At 35.2% G+C, this 13978-nt stretch overlaps 1 protein-coding gene and 1 pseudogene across 1 annotated transcript; both read left to right on the plus strand.

Moving 5' to 3' along the window:
• The first annotated feature begins 1096 nt into the window (after positions 1-1096).
• Positions 1097-5491, plus strand: LOC149379403 (uncharacterized; annotated as a pseudogene).
• Positions 5492-7852: 2361 nt separating this feature from the next.
• MLO12 (Seven transmembrane MLO family protein) lies at positions 7853-12580 on the plus strand. The gene is made up of 15 exons (XM_089602420.1): positions 7853-8191; positions 8275-8332; positions 8457-8614; positions 8702-8818; positions 8924-8984; positions 9456-9544; positions 10092-10169; positions 10282-10376; positions 10582-10631; positions 10744-10784; positions 10890-11063; positions 11170-11205; positions 11322-11389; positions 11480-11540; positions 11757-12580. Exons 1-15 carry the CDS (start codon positions 8063-8065, stop codon positions 12192-12194), a joined length of 1653 nt encoding a protein of 550 aa, XP_089458546.1. The 5' UTR covers positions 7853-8062; the 3' UTR covers positions 12195-12580.
• The last annotated feature ends 1398 nt before the right edge of the window (positions 12581-13978 follow it).

The raw sequence follows: 13978 nt of genomic DNA on the forward strand, positions 1-13978 counted from the left end.
GTTAATACGAATTACAATATGAATAACTCTACACATGCATACCAGTTTGAGATCCTGTGGCCGAAATAGTTCGTCGGGGAAGAGTGAAGCGATTTGGAATATTTTTTGGGAGAATTTTTTTTTCTTAATGGCCGAGAGATATGCGGTTGTTAAGTTGGGCGGTTTTCAAATAGATGTAATTAATGTCATCGATTCTCAGAATCACGTTTCATTTTTTTTTAAAGTCAACAGGTGTGATGATTGGGCGGGAAAATTTATGGGTGTTTCTGTAAATTTGGACGTGCAATTAATGACAACTGGCTATTTACTTAATATTTATAAAACCTTGGCTATTTAGCAATTTCTAAGGTTTGAGTTGACTATTTTGTTAAATTACCCAAAAATCAATATGGAAATGAGCACAAACATAAACACGAGGAAAGACATTCATTTAATCAACAATCCACACTCATATTCGATTCAAGAAATCTAAAGTTTCAATTAGGATAAAATAAAGTTTTTTAAAACAACGAATTAAGATTCAAACAAGAAATGAAAATTATGAGCAGCTAGAATTCCAAGAGAAACAAATTAAGAGAGTAAGAGATAGAAAAATAAAATTATGGATTGATATTGATGAGGAATTCGATTCGAGAAAGTGTCACAAGCTCTTATCCTTCCTCATCTTCTTATCTCTGAAAGTTTCAATCACTTTCAATGGCTTCTTCTTCTCTCTCCAAACTCTCCCTAGCTCTAGGTTTTTCATCCCTCTAAAATGAAGTCTAGATCCAAATAAATATACAAAGTATATATGTCTTTTTGGAGCATTTTAGACCCTTGGATGTGATCTAATGATCATATCGAGAATATTAACAGTAATTATTAGGATTGTTATTTAGTATATTTTATTCTATTTTTAATTAATTAGAATCAGAAGTAATTAGCTATAATCTCCTTTTAATAGCTGTAATCTGTTTTGATAAGATATGATCAATTAGTTGCTAGTTTTATGTAATGCATTTACTCTGTAATTTTCTATTTAAACAAGCCTAAATGGCTGAATAAAATTCATTCCATTCTGTCATTCGTTTCTGACTTTATGGTATCAGAGCCTAAAATGGCTGAACCCTCTGATGATACATCGGCTCTCATGAGCCCTGCTCACCCACCACAAATCTCTCCAAACACTGAAACCTTCCAAAACCTGTCCATCACCTCTCACAGACTGAATGGAAACAATTTCCTACAGTGGTCCCAATCGGTTAAACTGTTCATCCGAGGCCGTGGAAAATTCGGCTATCTTACAGGTACCAGCACGAGACCGACTGAGAAGGCTGCCGACACGGAAAAATGGGAGGCAGAAAACTCTATGATCATGTCGTGTCTCATAAATTCCATGGAACCGAGCGTAGGAAGAACATATCTCTTCCTGCCCACCGCTCATGCTATCTGGACCGCTGTGAACGAGACTTACTCTGATCTCGGGAATGCGGGACGGTGGTTCGAGCTCAAAACTCAGCTATGGCGGCTAAAACAAGGTGATAAATCTGTTACTCAATATTATACGGATTTGAAAACTTTGTGGCAGGAAATAGACATGTTCAGCGATCATGAGTGGGTCTGTGCAAAGGACCGAGCCTTATTTCAGAAAATGATGGAGAAAGAGCGCGTCTTCGAGTTCCTCGTCGGACTTAATAAAGAGCTGGATGAAGTGAGGGGACGCATACTTGGCCGTGATCCACTGCCGAGTACAAGAGAGGTCTTTGCCGAGGTCAGAAGAGAAGAGAGCCGGCGGACTGTTATGCTTGGCGGACACTCATCAACCTCCACCGAACCATCTGCCATGTTCTCCAGTCAGCCACCACGTCGCAGTGATCGTTGCAGCGAGAAAGACCGACCGTTCTGCGAGCACTGCAACAAGCCGGGACACATCAAAGCGAAGTGTTGGAAGCTGCATGGCAGGCCAGCCGAGAACCCTTCATCTTACCGGAATCCTCGTGATTCAAAGGGTTTTCATGCCTCATCCGAAGACACTTCCAAAGAGCCGAAATCTACCTCAGAGACGTCTGCCTTCAGCAAAGAACAGCTAGAGCAATTGTATCAACTAATGAGTTCTCATTCCATATCCAACACTCCTAACTCATCATCTTACATTGCCTCTTCTTCTTTAGCTAAAAAAGGTACATACCCTACAGCTTTCACTGCCGGCTCAAAATTAAACCCTTGGATCATAGATTCAGGGGCAACAGATCATATGACTGGTAGTTCCTCCATATTCTCTTTATATTATCCTTTATCTGGAAATCTGAAAGTTAAAATTGCCGATGGTTCTCTAACCTCTATTGCTGGAAAAGGCTCTATTATTATTTCTCTATCTCTCACATTATTAAATGTCCTACATGTTCCAAAGCTCTCTTGCAATCTCATCTCTGTTAGTCGTATTATTCATGATTGCAAATGTATTGCTACAATAACATTTGCTGGATTTGAATTTCAGGATCCTTGTTCGGGGAAGATGATTGGCAATGCTAAGGAAGTTGATGGACTCTATCACTTGGTCTCAGAAAATCCTTCAGATGAACAAGTTCAGAAACCAAGATGTTTTACTACCTTGTCTTGTGAGAATGAAATAATGTTGTGGCACTATAGGTTAGGCCATCCCAGTTTTAATTACTTGAAATATTTGTTTCCAAATCTTTTTAAAAATAAAGACATCTCATCATTTTGTTGTGAAGTTTGTGAATTGGCAAAACATCATAGATCTGTTTATCCTGCTTTGAAGTATATGCCATCAAAACCTTTTTCACTCGTGCATAGTGATATTTGGGGCCCTTCAAGAGTAAAAACTGCCTCAGGTTCTAGATGGTTCATCACATTCATTGATGATCACACTAGAATCACATGGATTTATCTTCTAAAGGAAAAATCCGAGGCAGCAAATGTTTTAAAAAAATTTCACTCTTTGATTAATACTCAGTTTCATACTAATTTTCAAGTTCTTATAACCGATAATGGCCGAGAATATTTTAATGCAATCTTGGGTGATTTTTTGAAAGAAAAAGGAATTATTCATCACAGTTCTTGCGTTGATACTCCCCAACAAAATGGAGTGGCTGAGAGGAAAAATAGGCATTTATTAGAGGTGTCTAGGGCATTATTATTTGCTATGAATGTTCCTAATCGTTTTTGGAATGAAGCGCTCTTAACTGCGGCTTATCTGATTAATCGAATGCCTACAAGAGTTCTTAATTACATCACTCCTTTGCAAGCACTAAAGAATATGTTTCCTGAAAATAGATCGTTCACTGATTTAACACCAAAATTTTTTTGTTGCATTGCTTTTGTTCACATACACGGCCATAATAGAGGAAAGCTTGATCCCCGGGCACATAAATGCATATTTCTTGGTTTTTCACCAACACAAAAAGGGTATAAATGTTTTGATCCTAAATCTGGAAAATATTACGTGAGTATGGATGTCACTTTTTTTGAAAAACAACCTTTTTTTTAGAAAGACTCCATTCCGGGGGAGAATGATTCTGAAATGAGTTTTTGGGAGAAAATATCTTTGCCAAAATCGGTTGAAAATAGTTCAGTGGAACCAATTATTTCTGTAACTAATCCTAGGATTTCACAACCTATAAATTCACAACCTCGTGTGACCCAGGTAGAAAACAACTTGGAACCACCTACTGAACTTCGTGTTTATTCTGAAAGGAGGACTCAACCAAGTAATATTCCACCAGCTCCCGAGGTGGGCCAATCATCGGACTCGACCGAGGTCCAAGGTACGACTTCTCTTTCTCCTACTTCTCTTCCAAATTTAGAACCTTCTACAGAATTCTTTGAACCCATAGCCGTACGCAAAGGTGTCAGATCATGTACCACAAAACATCCAATATCCAATTTCGTATCTTATCATAAGCTCTCACCAGATTTCAAAGCCTTTTCCACCAGGATTATGGATGATGAACTACCTAAGGCGATACATGAAGCTCTAGAGGTTCCGAGATGGAGAGAGGCGGTCTTTGAGGAGTTGAAGGCCCTGAAGAAGAATGACACGTAGGATCTTACCTCTTTACCCGAAGGGAAAAAATGTGTCGGCAGCAAGTGGGTATTTACCATAAAATACCATGCTGATGGCTCGATTGAGAGATACAAGGCTCGACTCGTAGCACGAGGCTTCACTCAGACATACGGCCTGGACTACGAGGAAACCTTCTCTCCTGTGGCCAAACTAAACACCGTACGTGTTCTTCTCTCGTTAGTCGCTAATCTGGATTGGCCTCTCAGACAGTTTGATGTGAAGAATGCGTTCTTAAACGGCGAGCTAGAGGAGGAGGTGTATATGGAAGCTCCACCAGGCTTTGATGAGCTAAAGAAGGATGGCAGAGTATGTAAGCTAAAGAAATCCATATATGGATTGAAACAATCTCTGAGGGCATGGTTCGAGAGATTCACGAGAACTGTGAAACAACATGGTTACACTCAAGCTCATTCAGATCATACGATGTTCTACAAACACAATCATGGTAAAATTACTATTTTAATTGTGTATGTAGATGACATTGTGATGATTGGAGATGACATAGTAGAGTTGGAGTCACTGAAGAACTTCTTATCCAACCAGTTTGAGGTCAAAGATCTAGGACAGCTCAAATATTTTCTTGGAATGGAGGTGGCTAGATCCTCAAAAGGAATAGTTATCTCACAAAGAAAATATGTTCTCGATCTCTTGAAAGAGACTGGATTGCTCGGATGTAAACCAGTGGCAACTCCTATCGATCCGAATCAGAAACTCGAAAAAGAAGATGGTGCTGAGGCTGTGGACAAGAACCGGTATCAGAAGCTGGTGGGGAAGCTAATTTATTTGGCGCATACAAGGCCAGATATTGCGTTTGCAGTGAGCTTGGTTAGTCAGTTTATGCATTGTCCATCAGAAAAACACTCCAAGGCGGTTTATCGGATTCTTCATTACTTGAAAGGAAGCCCGGGTAAAGGAATTATGTTTTCAAAGAATGGGAGCCGAAGAGTGGAGATATTCACGGATGCTGATTGGGGCGGAAGTTCTACAGACAGGAGATCTACCACCGGCTATTGCTCCTTTGTTTGGGGCAACTTAGTTACTTGGAGGAGCAAGAAACAACCAGTTGTCTCTCGAAGCAGTGCGGAGTCCGAGTTCAGAGCCATGGCGCAAGGATTATGTGAGTTGTTATGGCTTCGGAAGATCTTAGAGGAGCTGAAGGTTGAAGGAGATAAACCGATGAGGTTGTACTGCGACAACAAATCAGCAATCAATATTGCTCAGAATCCTGTGCAGCATGACCGGACAAAACATGTCGAAATAGATCGACATTTCATCAAGGAGAAACTGGAAAACGGCGATATCTGCATACCCTTTGTTCCATCATCTGAACAGCTCGCTGATGTTCTTACTAAGGGACTTTTTACTGCTATGTTCGAAGGGTTTCTATCCAAGCTGGGAATGATCGATATCTATTCTCCAGCTTGAGGAGGGGTGTCGAGAATATTAACAATAATTATTAGGATTTTTATTTAGTATATTTTATTCTATTTGTAATTAATTAGAATCAGAAGTAATTAGCTGTAATCTCCTTTTAATAGTTGTAATCTGTTTTGATAAGATAGGATCAATTAGTTGCTAGTTTTATGTAATGCATTTACTCTGTAATTTTCTATTTAAACAAGCCTAAATGGCTGAATAAAATTCATTCCATTCTGTCATTCGTTTCTGACTTTAGATCATATTAATTCAAAAATGCGAAAGTTGAAATCTGGGTCGCGCAATCAACGCGACCGTCACATGAGCTTCTATCCAGATGGCGCAACAAATTTGAATTGATCATAACTTCTTGTTCCGAACTCCGATTTTAGTAAATGAATATGCGTTGTAAAGTTAAGATAAAGATATATTCTGTTTTTGGAAAGAAATCATCTAAAATTATCAATTAGAATTTTCAAATCGTGCAGAAGAGAGCATTATGTTTCTTGTTTGCTCTAGATTGTACGAAAAGTCTTCAATCACCACGAAATTGATCCATTAACCTTAAAACACTTGTAGCTCACTAATGGCATATATAAATAAAATAAAAAAACTACAAATAAAAAAAAATCAAAACCTGAAGTACAACTCTCAATTCACTCTTGAAAACATTAATGAGTACGAATGAATACCGTATCGACACAACATAGTCAAATAACTACTCAATTAATAGTATGGCTAAATTTTATTAAAAAAAACTCAATTTATGCCTACGTCTTTATAATATGGTGCATGGGTCGTGTGGTTTTTTTTTTTTTTTTTTTTTTTTTTTTTTTTTGAATAATATGGTGCATGGGTCGTGGTTTAACTTGTACTATTTTCTTGATTTTGTAGATACTTAGTTCGGTTAATATTTTAATGTTGAGAGTTTAAATCGGCTCAATAAAAGATTTTGTAATTGAGCCATAGTTATTTATATGGACTATAAGTAATTCTTGAAGAAAAAAATAATACGATTGGAAGTTGATAGATAATCAAAGGAAGCAACAAAATAATTGCCGAATCTGGAGAGTTGAAAATGTAGATATATATAATACAATTAAATAATAAAGTGCGCAAGTACTTAACAAATTTTGGAGCAATAATTACAAATGCATCTATAACTAATCATATATAATGAAAGAGCTTAATCTATATATTATAAATACTGGTTTATTATAGGTAAATATTATAGAATATAAACATTTAAAATCAATAATTTTATAAATAGCCAAAATTTAAAGTTTTCTGAAAAATAGTAAAAAGTTTTTTAAGTTTTATGCTCATATATCTAATTAGCTTATCATAGCTAGTCGTATAGTTAGAGAGATAACTTATAACCCCGGCCTGCTATATGTATGTGCATATTGAACAATTTACTTTGACCCGCGATCTTGAAAATTCATACGTTTGAGTTCATAAATTATATACAATACGTAGATTAATTACTTAATAATTAGACCCGATCTATTTCATCGCAAAGGAGAAAATGTCAACGTGTAGCACTCTTATTCGCACATGTAAATCACGTTCAGAATTGACCAGGAAAAAAACTATACAATATTAGCCATTTTCATCGGTATAATCAAGACCTCAATAATCTGGCATTATGAGCATGTTAATATCTAATTAGCCATATAGACAGCCCTGTTAACCATTTGTATAGCAGCAAAAGATGGTCCAAGTTATCATACAATAACTTTTCTATGGCAAATAATAAATAAAAATAAAATAGTATTAATATAGTATCTTACGACAATAGCCGAGGAATGGAAGCCTAACACCAGTCGTAAAAATCAAAGAACACAATCAACACAATTATCCGCGTAGCAAATAATCAGAGACAAAAAGAAAGACCGTCTGGTCTAGAGTTACGTGTTTCTCACCATTTCATTTATACTATGTTCTAGTTTATTATTAGATACGTTTCATGCCAGTTTAGAAATTACGAAGAAAATAAAACACAAATTTCACTATCATGCTGATTGACATGTCGACGAGAAGGACGAATAGTAAACTGTCAAAATTTCACAATACATTGACCATGCAAACAGACTAATTCTTAATTATTATTAAAACTTAAAATACGCGTCCTGATAAATTTTTATTTAATATACGGACATGCTATATTTGAACATACATTATATATATATATAGGGAATCCATGTGAAAATAACTATAATGGCAATTAAATAATTAAAAAAAATGGCGTTCATTATTTGAGTATAAATAATATTTTCCCAAATGGGAGAGAAATACAAAATACCCTATAACAGTTCAAGTTTGAATAAGTCAAAGTCTTGATAACACAAAGTCGACGTCTCTGTATTATAACACTCTCCCTATAAAAAGGGCTCTCAACATTCTCCCTCAAAACTCACCATTTACAACATTACTACATCACACAAAACAACAAACTCGGAGTATAAGCTCGCCTGAGAAAATTCGTCTCTGAAAGGAGTTCCTCTTCGTCTTTTCCGACTACCCTTAGAGAGAGAGAGGAAAAGGGAATAGATATTATATTATAAAAGGGCACACAAAATGGCTGATAATCGTGATTCATTCGAGCGTACCTTGGAGGAGACGCCAACTTGGGCCGTTGCAGTTGTTTGCTTTTTGTTGGTCGTCGTTTCGCTCTTCATCGAACACCTCATTCATCGCGTTGGCCACGTAAGCATCCAATTTATATCACTGAAAAATATGTGTGTATGTATGTACCTTGTTAATTATATATGTTTCTTTCCTTCTTACAGTGGTTACAAGGGAAACACAAAATAGCTCTTTATGAAGCACTTGAGAAGATCAAAGCAGGTATATATATATATATACATCCACATATATTATTCTTGATTCAAAGAGGAGATATAATTAATGTGAGTCTTACTGGGTTTTTTTTTTTTTTTTTTTTTTTTTTTTGTGAATTGTGATGAATTAGAGCTTATGCTTTTGGGGTTCATATCACTGTTACTTACGGTATTACAACAATACATTTCGGAGATATGCGTTTCACCGAAAGTGGCTGCCAGCTGGCATCCTTGCTCCGCCGATTCCAAACCAAAAAGAGCTTCTTACACAGACTATTGCTACAAAAGGGTAAGTTGATATTATTTGGGTTTTTTTTTTTCCCTCTTCTTAAAGCTCCTTTATTTATGCTAATGAAGTTTATTTTGGTTTTTTCAGAAAAAAGTTGCTTTCTTGTCTAGATATGCGCTTCACCAGCTTCACATATTCATCTTCGTCTTAGCTCTGTTCCATGTGCTTTATTGTATTATAACCTTGGCTTTGGGAAGGACCAAGGTAATAACTGATAAATTACTTTTTCTCTCTCAAATTCTATCTTCATTAAGAAAAAAAAAAAAGTAATAATAATAAATTTTTTTTTTTTTTTTGATTTTTTTGCAGATGCAAAAGTGGAAGGTTTGGGAGGATGAGACTAAGAGGATTGAATACATGTACAACAATGGTAATATATAATTTATTGTGTTTGTTTTCTTAAAACGTTATAACTTTTTTATTTTAAAGTTACCAAGCTTTTGAGCTTAGTACGAGTCAATAGATCTGTTTTTCCCATCATTTTTCCAAACTTGAAACCCCCACTCAATCATAAAATGGTGTGAATAGAATTAAAAAAGTCATGAAAATGTGTGCAAAGAATAGAATAATATTTCAATTCTCTTATGGTTGAGATGAAAAGTGACTGATTAGAGTAAAGCTTCACATGATTAGAAGGATTGACTTTTGACTTTTAAACTACAATCTTGGAATCATCTTACATTTATATTAAAATGATGATATAATTTGTCGACAATTACAAGAATCTCTCTCAGCAATTTTGTTTTTGGCAACTAGAGAAGTTAGATAAAGAGGTTTAATAAATCCTAGGATTTTATATTATTTATTTATTATTTTAATATCATTGATTTTTTTGATTCAGATCCAGAGAGGTTTAGGTTCACAAGGGACACATCCTTTGGAAGAAGGCATTTACACCTATGGAGCCAGTCGCCAATTACCCTTTGGATTGTAAGTTGTCTTTCATATATTTATTTATAAATATATCTATTTATTGAGTGATAACTTGGATTAGTGAAAAAGGACGACTTCAAAGTCAAATAAAACAATTGGGTGGATCAAACGTGTTATCAAAGTGGGACGTGCTTATCCTATATTCATTTTCAGATTCATTTTATGTCATAAAAAATACCAAATAATTTAATTCAACAAGTCCTATTTAATTATACACTTATATCAATAATATGAAAATTCAAAACTGTCACAGTTATATAATAAAAGCTTGAAGCAGCAACTTGACAGGCGTTAACTGTTAATACCAGCTGTCAGATGCCATTAAATATCTCTAAATTTATATCAATGAAAAATAATTTGTTGAATTTCGGATACTCATAATAATATCCGATATTCCCAAATAATATTCTAGAACTTAAATAAAGGACGTAAATGACTTAAAAAGTGTTTTCCCTGTCAACTATGACCTTTTTAACTTGTGATTTGTAGTTTACGTAAAATAAGTCTAATCTTATATGATTTTTTTTTTTCCTTTTACAAACAGGTTTGCTTTTTCAGACAATTCTATGGGTCAGTGATCACCAAGGTCGATTACCTCACTCTGAGGCATGGGTTTATAATGGTACGCATAGCTAGTTGCATATAAAGCCAAATTCTTCACTTTTGGCATTATTTAAGCTCTCTCACTTTCATTTAGATATAAAGCCCATGCTTTGCTTTTACCTTCACTTCAGGCACATTTGGCACCAGAGAGTGAAGCAAAGTTTGACTTCCACAAATACATTAATAGATCGCTCGAAGAGGATTTCAAAGTTGTTGTGGGCATTAGGTTGGTAGTGGTGCTTTTCATTCAACATCTATATAGTCAGCATGCTATTAAATTAAATCTTGAAATATGAGAAACGGTTTTTATTTTTTATTTTATATTTTTTATACTTTTTTTTTTTTTTGAGAAATATTTTTTATACTTTTAATATATATTAGTTTTACTTTTTACACAAAATCTGACTTTATCCATAATCTAATCTATGCAGTCCAATAATATGGTTCTTTGCCGTTTTGTTCCTTCTCTCCAACACATATGGTAAGTCAATGGACCACAATTCAAACAATTTATGACTTCGAATTAAATAATAATAATAATTATTAGTATTATAGAATCTATTTATTTACATTCTTACAATTTTTTTTTACAGGAATTTACTCCTACTTATGGCTTCCATTCATCCCTCTCGTTGTAAGTGAAACTGTGAAAACAACACTAACATCAAATTTAAAATTCCCAAGAGAGCGTTTGGTATTGGTTGATCATCGGTGATGACCCATTTTCGTAATTTCACAGATAATCCTAATGGTTGGAGCTAAACTGCAAGTGATCATAACAAGGATGGGATTGAGGATTCAGGAAAGAGGCGACATTGTGAAAGGAGCTCCGTTGGTTCAGCCAGGAGATGATCTCTTCTGGTTCGGCCAGCCTAAATTCATGCTCTTTCTCATCAACTTTGTTCTCTTCCAGGTACTTATAATAATTAACCCCCAATCAATTTTTTTTAATGGTAATTGTATAATTGTCATCTCATTATCCCATATTAATGTGCACTCATTTTCGATTTTGACAACAGAACGCGTTTCAACTCGCGTTTTTCGCCTGGAGTACGGTGCGTCTTGTTCTTAATAATTATAATGTCAATTTATTTATTTATTTTTTCTCTAATGATAAAGACATTAATTTCAACTCCTAATTAATTCTCAATTTATTTTTTGCGCCTTTCAGTATGCTTTCAGCATCGACTCTTGCTTCCACAAGCGCACCGAAGACATAGTCATTCGAGTCTCTATGGGGTGAGTTCTCTCTCTCTCTCTCTCTCTCTCTCTCAATAATTTAACCCTTTATTAATTGAATTGAATGATTTGTTCCTATGTCCACCACAGGGTCATCATACAAGTGCTTTGCAGTTATGTCACATTGCCTCTCTATGCCCTTGTCACACAGGTTAGTAAATACCTATTTAGAATCACTATGCGTTCCGTTAGATAACTCTAAGATGGAGTATTAGAACGCAAAAATCCATTAGATAATGAACTATTGGTTCTAAGCCATCTCTGGCTATAAATCAACAATTCGAAGTACTTTTCTTGCGTTAAGATGACATGAATTGAGCTATATGTTTAACATTTGGCTATGGATATGTATATATTATATTATTAGATGGGGTCGACGATGAAGCCGACGATATTCAACGACAGAGTGGCGACGGCTTTGAAGAAGTGGCACCACACGGCGAAGAAGAACACGAGGCACGGGAAGCACTCGGAGACGAACTCGCCGTTCTCGAGCCGGCCGGCGACGCCGACCTACGGCATGTCCCCGGTGCACCTCCTCCACAACTACCGCAGCAGCACCGCCCCCGAGAGCTTCCAAAACTCCCCGCGGGCCCACCACCAAAACAGCTTCTTCGACCGCGAGGGCTCTTCCTCCCCCGGAAACAATAACAATAACAACGACGACAACAACAACAACAACAACGTCGTCACGCGCGACATGATCGTCAGCGAAGAACGAGCGCACCACCAACCGTCGTCGTCGTCTTCTTCGCAGCAGCACGAGGTCAAGATCTCCGTGTCCGACTTTTCCTTTGGGAAGTAGAGATGATGAATTTTTTTTTTTTGTACATTGGTGATACCGTACCCCCCGAAAAACTCTGAACTTCGACGTCTTGCTGGTTGTGAGTTTGTTTTGGTTTGGGTTAATTCGGGTGTACATTTTTTTTTTTCTTTTCTTTTGAACGTGTTGAAATACAAACAAAGATATGAATCTTTTCTTTTTTTTCTTTTTTTTTCCAAAAAATGTAGTATTTAGAGGTGATGTTGTTTCCTGCTTTCTCATTTATAGAGTTGTATAATATTATTTTCATTCTTTAGCATTGTAAAGATAGCGACGAGATAAAGATACAGAGAGAGAGTTGTATTGATCAAGAGAATTAAAGAGTATCTCTCATTGATAGAATGAAATAATAATTAATTACAAGCTAATATGCTCTGCTTAATATTAACGCTAAATCTTACTAGCTACTGATTGCTAAGCTAACTACAACAATGCACATAAGAGAAACAAAAGCTACCATAGATTGATGAGAAATAATATAGGAAATAAATCAAGAAAATTCTCTACTCGATTTAATTTATTTCAAATATATATAAGGTGTTCTAGAATATTTATTTGTTTCGATAATTTCCTTAACTCTCGAGAACTCATCGAAATCTTCTTCCGACAAATTCCAGCTATTCGATATGAACTCGAAATTTCCAGTTAGTGACACTATTGTAACTAAATCAGTGGCATATAACTAATCCATCAAACTTCTTAAAATTTAGTTACAGAAGTGTCATTAACTAAATATTATTAAGGTTGGAAGATTTAATGACACTTCTGTAACTAAATTTTAAGAAGTTTGATGGATTAATTATATGCCACTGATTTAGTTACAATAGTGTCACTAAATCGTCAAGTGTTTTTCATATAGTTATACTGGTGTCACTAAATCATATAATGTCACTTAGATGAAAACGCGTGTGTATCTAGATGAAAACTCGTTGGCCGATATGTAACAGGTATCAAGAATGGAAGACGCCGGCGACAGAGGATTAATAGAGAATGGGATTTGCCGGCCAAGCTAAGATAGGATTCAGAGGAGAGAGAGAGACGGGTGGGAATGTGGTTTGGGCGAGTGAACAACAAGAGAGAGAATGTGAGAATGTGGAGAGAGAAAAAAAAAATCTTTTTTAGTTGATGAGAATAAGTGTGGGGGTATTAAAGTGGTGTGAGAAAAAAAATGAAATGTAATTAATGATAAAGTTGAGGTTAAAATAGAAAAAAAAAAATTAGTCTCTTAAAATAGTAGGAATTTGAAAACTACCTCTCAAACACTGTTAGCGAAGGAATAAACTTTTTTGGAATCGCGGTCATGCGTATCAGTGTATGCATATATTTAAATTTAAATTTGTATTTTAATTTCATTAATTAATAACCGTTAAAATATAAAAAATTGAATGATTAAATTTTTTTGCAACCATTTTGAGCACTAATCGTAAGGCTAGGTGGAAAAAACATTTGTGAACTTTTAAAAAAAAGCCTCTCATAGTTAATTTGAATTGTGATACGTACGTACATTAATTATTAATCTCATTATATATGAAGTATTTGTATGTTATAATTATTCTAACTATGTTTTCTAATTTAATATTTTATTTTCAATAACCTTATTTAACCACTTTAAACCATTTAAAATTTATTTTTCAATTAATTCTTACTACTTGCACTAAAATTATTTTTGCCACTTGCCAGATAAAAATTCGTATATTTTCATTAGATGTTGCGATTGTATATAATTCATATCCATGCATCCATATGTACAGATACCATATTTTAAT

The sequence above is a fragment of the Urtica dioica genome, chromosome 12 (assembly GCF_054948205.1).
Source record: "Urtica dioica subsp. dioica isolate 48M chromosome 12, U.dioica_male_clone48M_v1_H2, whole genome shotgun sequence".
Classification (NCBI taxonomy): Eukaryota; Viridiplantae; Streptophyta; class Magnoliopsida; order Rosales; family Urticaceae; genus Urtica; species Urtica dioica.